At 43.3% G+C, this 17,555-nt stretch overlaps 1 protein-coding gene across 1 annotated transcript; it reads right to left on the bottom strand.

The window, feature by feature from the left end:
* Positions 1-670: 670 nt before the first annotated feature.
* On the bottom strand, positions 671-15,433 carry LOC102370638 (alpha-1-antitrypsin-like). The gene is made up of 5 exons (XM_006025482.3): positions 15,355-15,433; positions 9,015-9,695; positions 5,885-6,155; positions 2,349-2,496; positions 671-1,138 (listed from the first exon to the last, which is right to left on the bottom strand). The coding sequence occupies exons 2-5, from the start codon at positions 9,676-9,678 to the stop codon at positions 947-949; spliced, it is 1,275 nt and encodes a 424-aa protein (XP_006025544.1). The 5' UTR covers positions 9,679-9,695; positions 15,355-15,433; the 3' UTR covers positions 671-946.
* Positions 15,434-17,555: the final 2,122 nt, after the last annotated feature.

The raw sequence follows: 17,555 nt of genomic DNA, 5'->3' as shown, positions 1-17,555 counted from the left end.
CGGCCATGCATTCTAGCCATGGGCCTCAAGCCCCACGCACTGCCTCGGCTGGGCAGCATCCCCAGGCCTTCCCAACTCCTTCCCTTCTTACTGATGGGGGCCTCAATCCCAGTTCTCCTCCCCCCTCTGCCAGACTTATCTATGGGAGCCGCTCTCCAGGCTGCCTGGCAGCCATATGATTTATATGCTTACGTGATCACATACACATGGCACCCTGTGCCTAACTGCTCTTCTCCCACTTACCCCAGCTGGAACTGTGCCAACCTGCAGAGAGCTCTTTGCAAAAGTGGAAAATCTGTGTTTCTCTGTTAAAACCAATGTTTTTCCCAGTTAAAAGGGAAAATCCACTTTTCCCCTGTTTTTCCATGGGAAACGGAAAACTCGGATCCCTGTCGATAACATATAGATATAATATCCTCCTCCTCCTCAATATTACACTGTTAACATCTCTGATGATCCCATTAACTCTTTAAGCTTAGCATTAAATGTGAGTTCATAGTCCCTTGGTTAATTAGCTTGACGTCTGAGACCGTTACATTATCAGAGCTTGCCAAAGTACAGCTTTCCATCTTATTCAGACACAACAAACTTCAGTTTGTTTATTTGATATATTTATTTACCCTGTTTTTTCAAGGATGGGCAAGTTAGTGTCACACTTAAAATATAGTTGGTTTAATAAAAGATATCACATTTACGCAAAGAACCTTGTCTGACACTTAAAAATAGTAATTCCAAATCAGTACACAGTTTAATGTTAGCAATAATATTTTGCACAAATTGCTTTCTAATGGCTTATGGAATAACAAAATGTCTGTGGCTAGGAGTTATCAAATTCAAGTGCATTTATTTGGGAATTAATGTTAATTAAATTTTTGATATAGATATGAACACCAACTGGCATGTAAAATACCTGAGGATTTAACCATCATGTACACCAGCTAGACAGTTAATTTTCAGTAGGATTTACAATTTTCCCCATGAAAAGGATGCTGCACGTGTGTTTATCAACAATCAACAACAAGAAGGGCCTGTTGAATTTAACAGTAGGAGGAAGCGAAGTAAGAACTATTTCGACCACAGTAGTTGCTGCAGCCTCAGTGCCATTCTCATGGACGTTCAGCAGAGCCTTGTGAACAGCCTGCAAGGAAAGGAAGCAAATGTTATGGTGTAGGTTTGGCACAGGGGGCAGTAAATGGAAATGTATCTTTAACCCAGGACTCTTGACAAGATGAACTGAGAAGTCATCTACCAAATGGGGAAAATACGGACAGCATTTTTAGTATGTTCATTAGGAGCCTGGCTGCATTAAGCAAGCACTGAAGGAACAGGAACAAAAACTTTAGAAGCTTGAGCTTCATTCTTCAGATCACACTTGCTCTCACCTTATGAACAGGTGCTCCCCTATTTACCATTTCTTACTGTGGAAGAATGATTTCAAAATATGAAACTAAACTCTAATTAATTGTTATTGTGAAGTATAAGTTTACAGCAAAAAAAAAAATTATGATAATTAAACAATGTCAGGGGGAACAGGGCTTCTTAGATTAGTCAGACTGTAACTAGTTCTTATTTTAACATTGGCTGGTTTTCCCCACATTTTTGGAGTTGCAGTATTGTCCAAATGGCACCCACAGTAAATTTTGGTCTATTTAATGTGGGGATTATTGATACAGTTTATTTCTGTTTAATTCTGGTATTTTAGTAATCAGAAATACATAAAATAGCTTTCTTTATATTTGAGTCTTCTCAGAATATTTGTAAAACCATTACAAAGTTACTACAGGATTGCCACCAAATGAGTGATTGCTATCAGGAAGGTGTAAATATTGCTTCATTCAAGACAGATTATTTTTCTCATATCTGATCCTGCCTAAATCCATAAACCTGGGAATCTTGACAGTGATTTCAATGAGGGCAGGATCAGGGCATTTAAAATGCTGGAATATATTTTTAAAGAAAAAAAAAAAGATCTCTTTGCATGCCAACTCTAGTGCAGCAAGGCAGTCATAATGGTCGGTTACACATCTGATTGGAGAATTCCAGCTGGTGTACAGCATCTGTCGAAGTTTCTACACCTCCTTCCATCCTGTGCCATTAGGTCAAAGTGCCTTTTATGGATTATGGTCCTTGGCTATTACAAGGGTTCATGGGTGGTTTAGGTAGCCAGATATAAGAGGACTACCAGTTTGCTCTCGATGTCTCGTTTGGTGGGGGTCATTAAAAAAATACCATAAGAGAAACTGTGAATCCACTGCAAGTTGTAAAGAGCATTCTCATACACTGTCCAAAGCCATTGCTATTTACTTGCAGAGAAATCCTCTGGTCAACGATTCTGATTACAAACTTACTTTGGAAACCTTCAGCTCAGGTTTTCCAGTGATTCCAGACAAATCTCCATGGTCACTGAATACATCGGTCATGCCCAGGCGTTTGAAGATCTCACTTAGGTCATAGGTGCCTGAAACAGACACTCTTGGAACGTGCAGAATGACTCTTCTGTTGAATACAACACAAAGTGATGGGAACGTACTGCAGTCAGACAACGCCCAAGCATGCCCACAAGAACGTGGTGGCTGAAAAAGCTCTTGTGGCTCCTCAGGAATCACTTAATGTAGGTGATTTTTTTTGGGCAGCAAATCCAGCCCCAACTAACTGTCACTAAACAAAACCTTCTCAGCTGGACCTTTCCTGAGAAATGTGAGGCTGACTTGGGAGGGCCCTACCAGAGATCCCTTTTATAGAAAGGAACATGTCTTAGTGCAAATTCTCTTCAGAGCAGGGCACTGAGAAACCTGGTAGTCCCAGAGGTGCTGAGCCTGGGATGCAAGGATTTTTGATGCTGAGGTTGTCTTCTCCCTTCCCCTTGGCCAGCCACGTAAGTGAGGCCACTTCTACCATTGGCCTGAATATAGTCTCTTTGGAACAACTCCAGGATAATGAAGGGAAAAGTATAACTGCCTATTCCCTGCTTATCTGCTCAGCCTCTACATTTGCTAAACAAATGATGGTAACTTCTGTATTTTCTCCATTTTGAACAATACGATGGATTGAAGACCAAGCATTTATGGAACAAATGATTTTTTTTCCCCCAATTCATTTACTCAGTCTCCTCTGTGCTGAGGTGCAGTTGAGGAAATCCTTCTTCCCTCCCAGAACATCGTTTCTGTTCCATGGGGAGTATATTATTTCCAGTCTATCACACTTCATGGCAATGAAACAAAGAAAATTGATATGGCAAAATGCCTTCGGCCATCTTTTCTGTTTCCCCTGGATTGGTCTGTGACAATGCAGGTTAATGCCCATTAAGCTCTTAATCCAATCCAGGTCAAATACTTTTAATTCTACTATGTCCTTGGGGAGACTCTTGAATGGTTCAATATTGCTCATTGTTAGATAAAGTATTATGCCATGACATTCAGGTTGCATTTTCCTTTGCGTAGTAACATACCTGTCAACCTTAGTTACAGTCCATTATGAACTTTGTCTTGCAGCCATTGAAATCAATGGCAAAGCTTGCCCTGACTTCAATGGTGCATGATCACTAAGCATTTCCTATGTCTGCTTGGTGATAACTACCCTCTCAATGTTACCTACTGACTTTTCAAAGCCCTGGGCCCTTCTTGTTCAGAACAAAAGATCCTTGGATGTGGGCAAAACATGTTGACATCAGGAACATGAAAAAAGATGAGGCAGTCAAATCTGGGCCCAGCCTGATAAATAAATTCCCATGAAAATCTTCATACACAAATTCTGTCAATTTAAGTCATCCTCTGGATACACTATACAAATTATACATTCCCCTTCAAACTATTTTTTCCAATTACTATATATTTTTTGGTTTCTCTGATTCTCCTGGGTTTGCCCACCTATTTCTTGCAGTACTAAGAACTAAACTATGTTTTGCTATAGATCAGGGACCACTTACTGAGTTTTGGCAAGCCATCGAGGGCCGCGTGACAGGGAGCCCAGGGCGGATAAATATTAATTTTCTAAATTTTTTAGGGGCCCCATGGGCTTGATAAAATGACCTGGTGGGCCGCATCTGTCTCCCGGGTTGCATTTTGCCCATCCCTGCTATAGATCTCAACACTGCATCCTGGCTCACTGGTAACCCCCAGCCTGTAACAATGTCTCTCCAGTAACATACTGCTGAACTCCGACTCTTACCAACTTAACAGACCCTGCTACAGACCCAGATGCCAGCTGTGCCCCCTCATCAACACAGACTATGCATCATTGGTCCAAACCACCTATAACATCCAGGATCCATTGCTTCTCTACCAATATCACATATGCTATCATCTGCTTGCATTGCCCCTCTGTTGTCTGTATTGGCTACATGGGATAATCCCCATGCAAAAGAAGGAATGGACAACAATTTGATAACCATTTTTAGCAATGCACAAAAACCCTGGACACTTTAACTGTCCTGGACCTTAGTAAATAAAAAAAAACGTAAAAAAAAACTTGAATGCAAAATTGATCTTTTCAGTCCACTTTATGCCTTTCTGAGCAGTGTCCCTCCCAATGTCCTTTTCTTTTGTTTTTAAATTCCTCTATATTGTATATCCTTAGAGAGCTCTTCCTTCTCCATACTACTTAGTGCCTAAGTTTACCACCCTGTCCTACCTTCTGCTATACTGTAAGGGACTGTTGTGTTATTTATTCCCCTTGTAATATCTCACAAAGACCCAGGAAAGTCAGGAATTACTCTACTGATATGGTAGATACTGCACCTAGCAGTGGTGGGCTTCCACTGCTAGGTGCAGCTTGGTGGAGGCCCCAGGGGCCCATGCCCCCCCCCAGCCCCCCAACCTCGTGCCTCTGGACTGTGGAGACTTCTAGACCTGGCTGGGCCGGGGCCCAGTGTCACATTCATCTGACTGCCGGGCACATGGCTCAGCGCAGCTATGGCACAGAAGTGGGATCGGGCCCCAGCCTAGCTGGGTCTAAAAGACTCCACGGTCCAGGGGTGCATGGGGTGGGGGGCAGGGTGGGGCAGGTGAGTGGGGGCACCATAGATCCTGGGACTGCCTACTCCACCCCAAACACAGGTGGCGAGGTATAGGCCCCCAGTGCCTCCGCCAGGCTGTACCCAGTGGCGGGAGTATCCCCCCATGTGCCCCTGGATGACCAGATCTTCTCAGATCTGGCTAGGCCAGGGCCACCCCCACATGAGTCCCCGCTGCTGAACTGAGCAGAGATGGGGGAGGGAGCCCCCTGCACCCCTGGAGGAGACCCCAATCCTCCCACCACCTGGCTAGGGTGGGGCCCCACTTACCTTCCCCTGATTCTGGCTGGGTCGCACAGTCAGCCACTCACCACTGAGGCCTCAGTCTGGCCCCCGTCCCTTCCCTCCCCCACAGATTGACCTGATGGGGCTGTGGATGGTGGGTGTGTGCATGCGTATGCGCCCAGCTGTCCCCCCAGCCCAGGATCTACCAAAAGAGGCTCCAGCCTCTAACTGTAGATCGGGATCCCCTGGTTGGTGACCATTGCTTTACAAGTATCAGTGACTTCCATCTTACTGTCTTTATGAAGTAGGTAAATACCATGAACTCCATTTTAAAGTAGTTATTCTGTCAGTGTCAATATTAGAGCTCAAAATCAATTAGAAGACCCCTCTCAGAAATGGTGTGGGTATGGCAATAATTTATCATGGTGATTATGGAAAAAGGACTTCACCATTTCTCATCTGTTCTCTGGCAACTGCATATATGCACACTTTTACACCACAGTAAGGAGAAACTAAACTGTCCCTGATTATCCCTGTTTTACAGAGGGCTATATTACAATATTTGTATGGTATTATTAATAATAATTTTGTCCCAAATGTGGATTCCTGTATAAACAATAGGAAATCAAAGCAGAAGCTAACAGTTACCTTCCTTTAAGTGCTGCTTCCCATTTAGAAATTGTTTCTTTTACAAGAGCATCTTCTACCTGCTTCATTTTTCCTTCATCGGGCAGGATAAATAGTGCTACGGCATCTCCACTGTAAGGAATTTGTACCACTTTACAAGACAGCTCCTTATCATTGTGAATTTTATACCAACTATCTCGGGTCATCATATTCACTTTAATTGTTGTGTTCTCATCCGCAAAAAAGGCATCTTCCCGAGTCAGTCGAACATTAAAAGGTTTTTCCCAGTAGGCTGACGATCAAATAAAGAATGTAATGCATTATTTTGTGAAGGAGAATGTATTATTATAAACCAGAGTGATTCAAGTATAATAATGCCACACTTGGAAACTAATAAGTACTAAAGCTTATTTTCCTAATTAGATTTGTTTCCTTTCCTGTTTGCTATTTTTTTTTTCAATATTATAATAGCCATCTCTGGGCTGAAAGCTTTATGGATTGTTTGAAGTCTTGGTGACAGTTGTATAAAGGGAAAAAAAAATCATCCTGAGATTTTCAGTCTAGTTTCTTAAAAATAAAAGTCACTTGATTACTAAAGACATGCTCCAAGAGTGGGGTGCAGGGACTCTAATTAGATTGGCTCCAAGAGCCACTGTAATTAAAGCACCTGGAGTGTCACATGTATCAGCATCCCTGTGCTGAAAAATGGTGGTGGGGGCGCTTTAACTAAAGCTCGTTGAGCGAGCTTCAGTTAAAGTACCCCCGCCACCATTTTTCAGTTTGGGGATGCTGATACTCGTGACTCTCAAGTGTGCTGGAGCTCTGTAATTACTATGCTCCAGCTGACTTGGTTAATTGAGTATGCTCCATTGCACTGTAAATACAGCATGTCGGAATAGCCTTGATGCATGTGTATAGGCGCCCAATTTGTCTATTCTTTGTAAAGGAAGCTCTACATCCGATTGCTCCTTTTTTGGTAATGTTGCTTCACCAAGAAAAATTTTATTTAGAAGAACATGCCACTATTTAGGGCTTGATCCAAACACCATCAAAATTAATGGATCATGCTTCTAATGGTCAAGAGATTTTTCCTTTTCAATGGCATCTCATCTGAGATTTTCCTCCTGTTTTATTTGCTTTCTTTCTGTGGCTTCAGGTGAATAAAAATAAGGAGCATCTAGCTCCCAATGAGACTGCGTGGGACAGGCACAAGTTCTTAAAAAATAGACTCTCTAGTATATTATAGATTCAAATGAATCCAAATTGTAAAAATAAATAAAAAATAGAATGTAACAATTGCAAATCTCAGAATTCCCTCTAGATGTGAATAATAGGCTGAGCTTCCTTTTTCACAAGCAATATCATCAGAAGGTTGACATAATGATTGTTATTTGCCTTTTTTATGTTCTTATAATTATTATTTATAATAGTTTTATTGCTTGATTTTTGGGGGGATTCTGTAGATTTAAGAACTTGAAAAATCTTTAAAAAGAACAACAGACTAAATTTCAGAATACTTTCTGAAAGAATATCACAGTCCAGAGTTAGAAACCAATGCACAATATAGTAATGAGACAAGCTATAGGACATGCATCTGGTTTATAGCAAAGCTGTAGTCAGAACTTCTGAGTTAGCCATTTTTCATTTGCTTCCTAATTTGCATTAGGCAATGAATTTGGCTGTAAATAAGGGCAATGTCTGTGATTCACAGTCTTATTTAATCTTGTTTAGAGGGTTATAATAAAATAGATTACACTTGCTTCTAATTTCTAGTAAATTGCTACCAGGTCTCTATTTATGCCAATCAATGCTATAGGGAGAAGAATTGCTCCACACTTCATACAGGATGCCTGAGATGCCAGTTTGTATTCAGCTTTCATAGCTTTGATGTGATTACTTCTCCACTGAATAGATTTTGTTTGCAACAGGTTGATTTCCAGGCCTTAAAATCATGCCAATCAATGCTTCATGATTCATTCATACGTTCTGAATACTATTTGTGGAACATGAAGCATTGTGTTGTCTGTTTAATATAGACAACTATAGTAGGTTGTCCATTTGCACAACACAGTCTTTAATTATCTGGGGAAAACTTGCCCTACAGGATAGAACACAAAACATTAATCATCAAACAAACAGAGATAGCAACCATAAAGGGCTAACTCACACCCTGCGGTCCTTCCCCAGACCCTGAGAGACTGCTCTGATTCAGTGCTGCAGCCTCTACCTCACTGACTTTTCTCTCCCTTGGGTCTCTTCCCAGGGAGCTTTTAACTTCCCCTAGTCCAGCCAGTTATCCTCATCAGCTGGCCCAGTCTTCCTAGGCAGGCCTATAATCACGTTCTTACCACCTGCAGCTGGCTTATAGCCCCTGACACACACAGCTTGCCAGAACATCTAATGATTGTAGTGCTGCTCATCAGTAGGTGTTCCAGATTCTCCAAAATTTTAAAGAAATTGTCCCTATTTTCTTAAGGTTTTGCAAATAATCGATTGTGTACTGTTGTCTTTTATTATGTGGCAATACGAGATACCAATATATAAGCAAAAATGACCAGGCTTAGTTTTTTACTACGATGTCAGAGATGTGCCTATGGTTACAACAGTTTGCTGAGAGATTTAGACTTAACTGCTCGAAAACATTTCTGCTATCTAAGTTTCATTGAGTTAGGAGTCTAAAATATCTTTGAGGATCTGAACTTTATTATTTATTCTTCTGCTTATTTCCATTCTACCCTAAATATATTGCAAAATATTTTTCTTTTCAAACACTGGCACATAAAGATATTCCCCCACATCCATATTTAGGTATCACCTATGGGTAGCCAGATTTTAGATGTGCTGACCACTTGTAATTTCTATTAATTTCAGAGGGAAATCTTAGAACTTCTAATAGTGTGGATTCTTATGTTAGAAAGCCTAAGGACTTCAGAAACCTGTTCTAGAAAAAAATTCTGGATCTGATCATTTTTAATGCAGTGGATTTCATATGGTTGATAATGTTGAATACATCATTCCTTTGAAAAATAACATTCTAATCATCATCATCTTGTATGTATCTTGATTCAAGTCAATCACATTAAGAAAGTTTGGGGGGGGGGGGTTGTTTTTTTTTTTTATAATGAATGTAAATCTGCATAGCACACCTTACCTTTAAAGTAAATGTAGTTGACAAGAACCATTACAGTATTTGGATCAAGACTCTTGACTAACTGAACAATTTTCCCATGGGTTTTCCTCTTGATGTAATCATTGATCTCTTTCACAGTTTCTGAGGAATTCTGAAAGTTACTAGAAGAGCTTTCTGCTTCATACAAGCTTTTGATGTCATCCAAAAACTTCTGGAGTGGTTTCAGTTTCTCATCGATGAAAACCGCATTTCCCATACTCAGCTGAATCTTGCTGTCAGGACGGTTCAGAATACAGATGAGATGATGAAAACCATCATGGATCTCCTTCTCCTCAAGCTCAGTCAGGTTAAAGGTGAGGCCTTCCAGAATCTGAGCCAGTGTGGTTGATCTAGCCCCAAGGGCCAGCATCGCAAAGGCAGTGGAGATGCTCACAGGTGAGAAGAAAACGTTCTTGCCAGCTGCCTCTGATGCAGCTTGCCTATAGAATCTGAAAGCAAAGTCAGCATTGCTAGGGGCTATCTTGTGACAGGGCATGGCCTTACTTTCATGGTCTTCAATGGGGGGAGAAGGCTTTTGGGTCTCAATGTCTTTCTGATCATCATCATGGTGGTCAGGTTGGTGATTGCAGTGGACAACAGTATGAAGTGCAATAATTAACATAAATACATAGAGGGTGGGCTTCATCTTCCTTTGGCACTATTCTGTGAAGAGAGAACAAAGTAGTCATTGCATCTAGAGAGTAGTGTAATGAACATTGGTCATCCTTTCCCATTTTTATGTGACATTTATCGGATTTATGATAATTTTTCAGTGGCAGGAGGTTCTTGTTGTTCACTTTCTCTATATTTGAGGCAGTAGAGAGCTCCCTTTTCCTCAGTTTTCTTTAAGCCTCTGAGAATTATTTGGGAACTTATGAAAAGGAAAGGAGGTGGTTAACACTTAGTCAGCTTATTAAACTATCAGACTCAAGGCATCTCTCTCTCAGGAGTTAGAGAAAAATAACTCGTCAGGTCACAATGATTATAAATCTAATGATGAACAGGGTTAGGTTTTTTTTTAAAATCCTTACCTGCATTTCCCACAACTGGGGGCAAGCTGCTGGGGGGCCAAGTGGCCCCTGAGCTGTGTAGAACCCCAGACCTTCCCTCCATGGTGGTGGTGCCCCCCCAGGTGGCACCTGCCTTCTTGCACCACACTCAGCCGGTCCCAGGGGGGTGGTGGGCACTACCATGGAGAGAAGCACCAAGCCATGTGCAGCTCAGAGGCTGTGCGACCCAGTGGCAGCTCATGCAGGCAGGCTTCACTAAGAAAAAAGCAGCAAGTGGCCTGATCTTTTTTTTCTCCCAGACCTTGCCTGCCTCTCCTGCGGCTGGGGGGCAAGTTGCCTTCCCTCTGCGGTGGCAGTGCCCTCCAGGCAGTACTTGCCCACTAGCAGCTCATGTAATTGGTCCCGGGGGGCACCACCACCACAGAGGGAATGACTGGGGGTTTTGCTGCTTAGGGATTGCTCAGCTCAGCTTGTACCCTGGCCATGGGAGATGTGGGCAGGCTCCAGGAAAAAAAAAAAAGCGGTCAGGTTCCCGATCCTTTTTTTTTTTTTTTCCCCAGAGCCTGCTTGCCTCTCCTGTGACAGGGGGATGAGCCGACAGTGGGCCAAGAGGGCCCTGAGCTGTGGAGGGTCCTGGTCCTGCCCTCCACAGCAGCAGCACCCCCTAAGCAGCCCATCTGGGTGATCCAGCAGGTGCATGCTGCCTGGGGGGGAGCAGTGGGGGAGAGGCAGGCAGGCTCTGTGGGGGGAAAAAAAAGGATCTGGCCTTCACCTTTTTTTTTTCTGGTGGAGCCTGCCCATGACTGCACGAGTCATTTTATAGCCAGGAAACACTGAAACTGGCAAATGCCCTTTACAAAGTGTTAGGTAGATTTCTAGGCCCCTAACATAAGTCAGAAAATATGGGAATTTGCCAACTGAGTAACATAAGGAAAGGCTTTCTGCCTGCATCTGAAAATTGATATAAAGAAACAGTTATATTGTGATCAACTGTGTCAGCAGCCATTTTATTTGTCTTTGGATAAATTCACTCATGCCTACATGTTACAGCTGGCTATTTATTACTTTCTTATTTAGCTAATAATACTATGTGTGAACTACATCTTGTCTTCATATAGCAACACAGCTACACCAATTAAGATGTTTCCAAAGTTTCCGTACCAATAAAAACATCTTGGTTTCAGTTCACTATTACTCCTGAGCTCATGTTTTCATTAAAGAAGGAAGCAGTTGTAAGAGCTGGTTATGGCTTAATGGTTTATCTTCAATGTGGTCCTGATACAGTAAAACCTGTATACAATAAATCTGGCATTCTCAGAAATCTGGCACTGGAGTGGCTGCTCCAGGACTGGCTGTTGCTCTCCCCAACACCCAGCAAGGGGAAAGCTTGAATGGAGTGGCTGCCACTGCCATTAACCACCCCGCACTGCACATGGCTGCTCCAGGACTGCCTGTCACTCGGATTTAAAAAAATCTGTCATTTTCAGATATCCGGTAGGTGCTTGGTCCCGAGCATGCTGGATTCATGAGGTTATACTGTATTAGTTAGAGCGGCCTGGTTACAGAATCATAGGATCACATAAGAATAGGGCCTGAAGGAACCCCAGGATGCATATAATTGAACTCCTTTCTCAAGGCAGGATCATCCCTGTCTAAACCATCTCCTCCAATGCTTGTTGAACCTACTCATGAAAATTTCATGGGGTGAAGACTCCACAACTTCCTTGATTAGTCTGTTCCAGTGATTAATCATCTTCATAGTTAGACATTTCATTCTGATATTCAACCTAAATTTCCTTGTTGCAATTTACAGTTGTTTTTTCTTATCTTGTTCTTTGTGGTCACAGAGAATAGTCTACCACCATTCTCTTTATAAGCACGCTTACTATATTTGAAGATCTTTATCAAACCCCACTCTGTTTTTTCTTCTCCATACTAAATAATCCCAGTTCCTCTAATCTTTCCTTGCAAGTCATGTTTCATAGACTTCTGATCATTTTGAAGATTGTTGTCAAATCCCCTTCTGTTTTTTCTTCTCTATACCTAAATAATCCCAATTCTTCTAACCTTTCCTTGAAAATCATGTCTTGCAGACCTGTTCTTTTTAGTCTACACTGGACTCTTTCCAGTGCATCAATGTATCTCTTTAAGTGTGGAATACACAGTGGATGCAGTACCAGGTGAAATGTCACCAGTGCTGAATAGAGTTGTATCATTTTACACTAATGTCAGATTGGACATCCATGCACCCAGTCATCACCTTTTCTGCAAGCTGACTGCTCTGGAATTGGTTGCATAAGGCAGGTAGTACAGAAGTTGGCTCCTTTACCTTTACAAGTAGGAAGGTCCCTTCACACTTCTCTTTGGGCCATTTACCAATATTGAATTTATTTACATCACAGTGCACTTCCTGAGCAAACAAGCAGCAAACAAAATGAACAACAGTTTTGTCAGTTTGCCCATTTCTGTGTGTTTTGCTTTTTTCTACTGTTTTCATCCTTTAAATGAGGCAACCCAATGAAGTAACATATTATCTCTTGGATGTTGATAGATTAATTCATATTGATGGTATGCACTGAATAATGAACACATGGTCAAATGGCTTTGAAGTGTATTTATGACCTTTTATGATCTTTTATGTTAGAGCGCTGTTTGGAGGCATATTTCACAGTGCTGGGTGGTGTAAGAGGCCCCCACCATGCTGCACCTTTATGCTTAAAGCTTCCTGTTTATAAGTGGACTTCAGAATAGTTTATTTCCTTGCCCTCTCTGGCATGTTTCCTGGGATGTTAGCCCTTCATGGACTTATCACTCTGCCGTCTCCTCCTCTAAATGTGTTTTGTGCATGATGAGATCTGCCATGAAAGCTCTGAGAATATCTATTGGATCAGTGCCTGAAAGGTGGAGGAATGCTTAATATATGAATCCTGTTGGCCCTTAGCTGTGAACAAGCTTGGCCATCTCAGGATTTAGCTGGTTCACAGCATACCCAGTACCAGGTATTTAGGAACCTTTATTGTCAAAATATAGAAACTTTAGCTGCCTCGGGATTAGGAGGCAACTGAGGAGTAGTTTTGAAGATCAACATTTTGGACTTAAATGCCTGTATTGGTAATTAGGTAACTTAGTCCTTTTCTGGATCAACTTACTATGCCTACAGGAGGTCCTAGGACCACTATGGCAGCACACAGGCAGATCTGGGAGGGGTGGAGGTGCGCCTCACTTTGGTTCCTGCTCCACCCAGTGTTGAAAACCAGCTGCTTAGAAGTGGCAGCATTTCTAGTGAAGTGGTGCTGAGGGAGTCACTTGACTTCATGGCTCATTATAATCTACCTGATGCATTGTAAACTCTTCATTCCTTAGGTGTTCAGAACCCTGTCTTCTTTTTAATGGTGTTGATGTTTTCACCAATCAAACTATCCTTTGTTCTGCAATTCTGCTGTTTGCTGCTCCTGGTAGTGAAGCTCATATTTCAAAGCCCTGCAGATTTATTTTTAACTCATTCAGATGAAGTTATTTTCATTTTTGCTTTAATCTTAAACTGTATAATGTGGGCCTAGGCCCCTAACATATTAGTAAAGCATCTAGTTTATTTTTAATTGGAGAAAAATATGTCTGGTTTTATATGTGATGATGCACCTCAACATCTGCACTTCCCTTTTCAAAATCCTAGATCTTCCCATGACAGCACATCACCACTACACCCCCTGCAGGACCAGAATGCAGTGTTTATACTTAGCAGGTTCCTCCCCAGCCCTTCCCCGCTACTGTGATGTGACTTGTGTGATAAACTGCCCCAGAAGAGACTACTTTCAGCCTGATTCTCAGACCTGTGTTAGCTTTACAGGCTGGCAGTTTACAAAATCAAAGGGAAATTGTCTTCCTTTGTAAACTAAGCATGTTTTAGAGCCAATGAGAGAGGAAAAAAAGGAAGGAAAAAACCACACTGAAGTACAGCCATAGTTTCTGGGATTGCAATAAACTATCTCCAAGGTTTGAAATTTAATATTTGGCTAAGTCAACTTGCTTCCTTATTAGAAGACCCATTCTATTCTTCTCTGACATGGTTGCATTAGACAGATCTTGGTCTACAGAATAGATGATCCTCTATAGGCATTAAAATCATCTACACAAGGTTGAAAAAAATGACATACACTACATTCTCCATAGATACATGGATTCAAAGATCATAAAGCCACAAATGACTTTAGAGATCATCTGTTCCAACCCAGTGCTTCAGGCAGGATCCTTCCTGTCTAAATCATTGCAGGCAAATGCTTGTCAAACTGCAAATAAAAACTTCTAGTGTTTGGGACCCAGGCCTGGTAATATATTCTTATGATTAACCATGCTCCGAGTTAGAAAATTCATTATAATATCCAACCTAAATCTCCTTTTTGCAACTTTAGTCCTTACTGCTTGTCCTATTTCCTGTGGACTCAGAGAATGGTTGATCAGCATCCTCTTTCTACAAACCCTTTCTGTATTTGAAACTGTCATCAAGTCCTGCCTCAGTCTCCTCTTCTCCAGACTACATCATCTCCATTCCTCCATCCTTTTCTCATGCATCAAGTTTTCCAGACTTCTAATCATTTGGTTCCTCTGTTATGCATTCTTTCCAACTCAGTATACCTTTCTTGATTTATGATGCCCCGAACTGAACAGTATTGTAAGTACTGTAAGACACTGTAAGTGAAACCAGAGCTGAATAGAATGGAAAAACAAATTCCTGTGACTTGCATATAACACTGCTTTTGACAGATCTCAGTGTGCTACTCACTTATATTGCAACAATATTAGACTTGTTGGCTCAGATTCAGTTTATGGTCCACTGTAAACCTGAGGTCCTCTTTTGCAGTACTGTAGCCTAGGCAATTACTTCCCATTTTGTATTTCTGCATTTAATTGCTCTGTCCTAAGAACAGTATTTTGCTATAACCCTTACTGAATATCATCCAATTTATTTCATTCCAGGAGCCAACTTCAACAGGCAGCCAGAATGGTAGCCATAGAGAGTCTGCATTGAGATAGCATTAGCCAGGGCCTTCAAGTCTCCAGGGTCAGGTAAGACTCATTGGAGCTTGCCTCCCTCTCATAACCCCCTCCCCACTGCCATCTCCAGTGCAAGGCACAATTCCGCCTCACCCATCCTTCCCACTCTCCAGAATCTCTGCCCATATTTCAGACCATTTTCCTGTTAATCATGGACATTTTGAATCCTAATCTTGTCCTCCCATGTATCTGTACCCAGGCAGCTTGGTATCATTTCTAAATTAACTTAGTCCTTATGGAGTAATTAATACAGTACTTACAATGCACTCAGAAGGCTCCCACTTGTTTTATCTGTGCTGCTTCTTACACTTATTTATACTACTGAACAGCATTAAGTGCACTGCACTCTGTTTAACATTTAACAACAGAGCAAAGAAAAATAATCTCTGAGGACATGAACCTGATGCTGATGAAGCTATTTGTTTCTGGATATGTAGGTTCATGTAACCATCATCTGTCTACTCAGAGCAGACTGAAGCCACAGATCATGGGGCCCAGCTTGGGGGTTGCTGTGATTATAATGTTCCCTACCTCTAAAAGCATGTAACCTTCTCCATGCAAACAAGTCTTGTAGACAAGAGGTCAGAGCTCAGGAATGGCAGCTTTGCCAAACCTACTTCCCTGGGACAGAGTGGGCGTGTCTACACATGCATTTACTCCAGTGTAAACTACTCCGGATTAAGGGTTTTTGGGCAGGCATCTACATATGTGGGGATTAGGGAGCAGATATGGGGCTTGGAAAGAGCTGCAGGGGAGGGGCAGGGCCCAGCTCCCTGCCCCACTGGTAGCTGCCCCACTGGTGGATGGAGTACAGAACTGGGACCTACCCCACTCCTGCAGCTCCTTCCAAGCCCCATGCCTTGATCACCTGGTCAGGGCACAGGGCTGGGACCTGCCCCTGACCAGGACAGTTCCAAGCCAGCCCTGGGATTTGGGGGGAAGTCTGCATGTGCAGCCTGGAGCTGGCTGGGGACTGCCTGAAACAGGATAGTGTCCAGCCACCTTCAGGCTGCAAATGCTTCCCTGCAAAGCCTAGGGCTGGCTGGGAACTGTCCCGGTCAGGGGCAGGTACCAGTCAGCTCCAGGCTGGGCAGGGAACTGTCCCCATGCAGGGAGCTCTCAGCAATTGCAGTTGTGGAGTGGGGGCTGGGAATAAGCTCCAAGCCTGTTCCCAGCCCCAGCTGTACAATTGCAGAGCTGGGTAGGGAACAGGCTCCCCTGCCCACACCAGCTTGGAGGTCCCAGCAGTTGCAGGGCTAGAGCTGGAAGATCCTTGTCTCCCAGCCTAAGCTTTGCTGTTGTGGGTTTCAGGCTGGGAGATAAGGGTCTCTCAACCTGAGCCCTGTGACTGCAGAGCTCAGGCTGAGAGATGAGGGTCTCCCAGTCCCCACTCCTTGATTGTGATTTGGGAGGAAGGGGCTTGGAGCTCCCTGCTGCTGGGACAGGGGTACATAGCCCTCTCCTGGGCTCCTGGCCGCTCCAGGGGGTAGGGAGCTATCTCCTGCCCCCTGGTGGATGACTGACCGGGAGCCAAATCTACATGAGTGCTAAATGTGCCATTACTAATCCCGAGTAACTTTGCTACTTTCATTTTCAGGTAGCAAATTTACTCAGGATTAGGGAGGTTACTGCGAAGTAAGCATGTGCACATTTAGAAACCAAACCTGCGTCTATGAAAATCTGCGTTAAATTTGTAAGAAGCCATATACTTTTGTATAACAGGAGGGACGTCAGAGTCACCGTGCTCTCCCCTGCTGCCTCCTTCACTGTGCCAAGCAGCCTTCTTGCACCCTCCGATTCTCGCCCACCACGTCTTTGATTGTATATATTTTCTTTATAGGGAGGCTACCTTCTGTCCTCTTGGCCACGGTTCTCCTGTCATGGGTGTCCCATGCACCCAAGCCGTATGGGCTATGCGTGGCTCCTACCACCCCAATACCACGCCCCAAGCCTCGCAGATGTAATGGACGTTGTTCTGTCCCTCTGTCTGTCTTCACACCCTCTATGGCACTTGGGCTGTCTGCAGTCCCGTCTCTCTCTCTCTCTCTTTTCTCTTTCTCTTCCCATGCCCTTCTCTCGAGTCTATGTCGCCCTGTCTCTCGGGGCCCTCTCCGTACGCCGCCCTGTCTCTCGGGCTCACCACAAGGCGGCCCCCTTCTCTGGGGCTCGCCACACCTGCACTGGGGCTGCTTAACAATGCCCCCTTCTCTGGGCTTCTCAACTGCCCATCTCTGGGGCTGGGGTCTATGTACCCCGTATGCAGATGACACAAAGCTATGGGGAGAAGTGGACACGCCGGAGGGCAGGGAACAGCTGCAAGCAGACCTGGACAGGTTGGACAAGTGGGCAGAAAACAACAGAATGCAGTTCAACAAGGAGAAATGCAAAGTGCTGCACCTAGGGAGGAAAAATGTCCAGCACACCTACAGCCTAGGGAATGACCTGCTGGGTAGCACGGAAG

This window comes from Alligator sinensis, unplaced genomic scaffold, assembly GCF_000455745.1.
Source record: "Alligator sinensis unplaced genomic scaffold, ASM45574v1 scaffold47_2, whole genome shotgun sequence".
Taxonomy (NCBI): Eukaryota; Metazoa; Chordata; order Crocodylia; family Alligatoridae; genus Alligator; species Alligator sinensis.
This window is presented reverse-complemented; position numbering and strand designations above follow the sequence as displayed.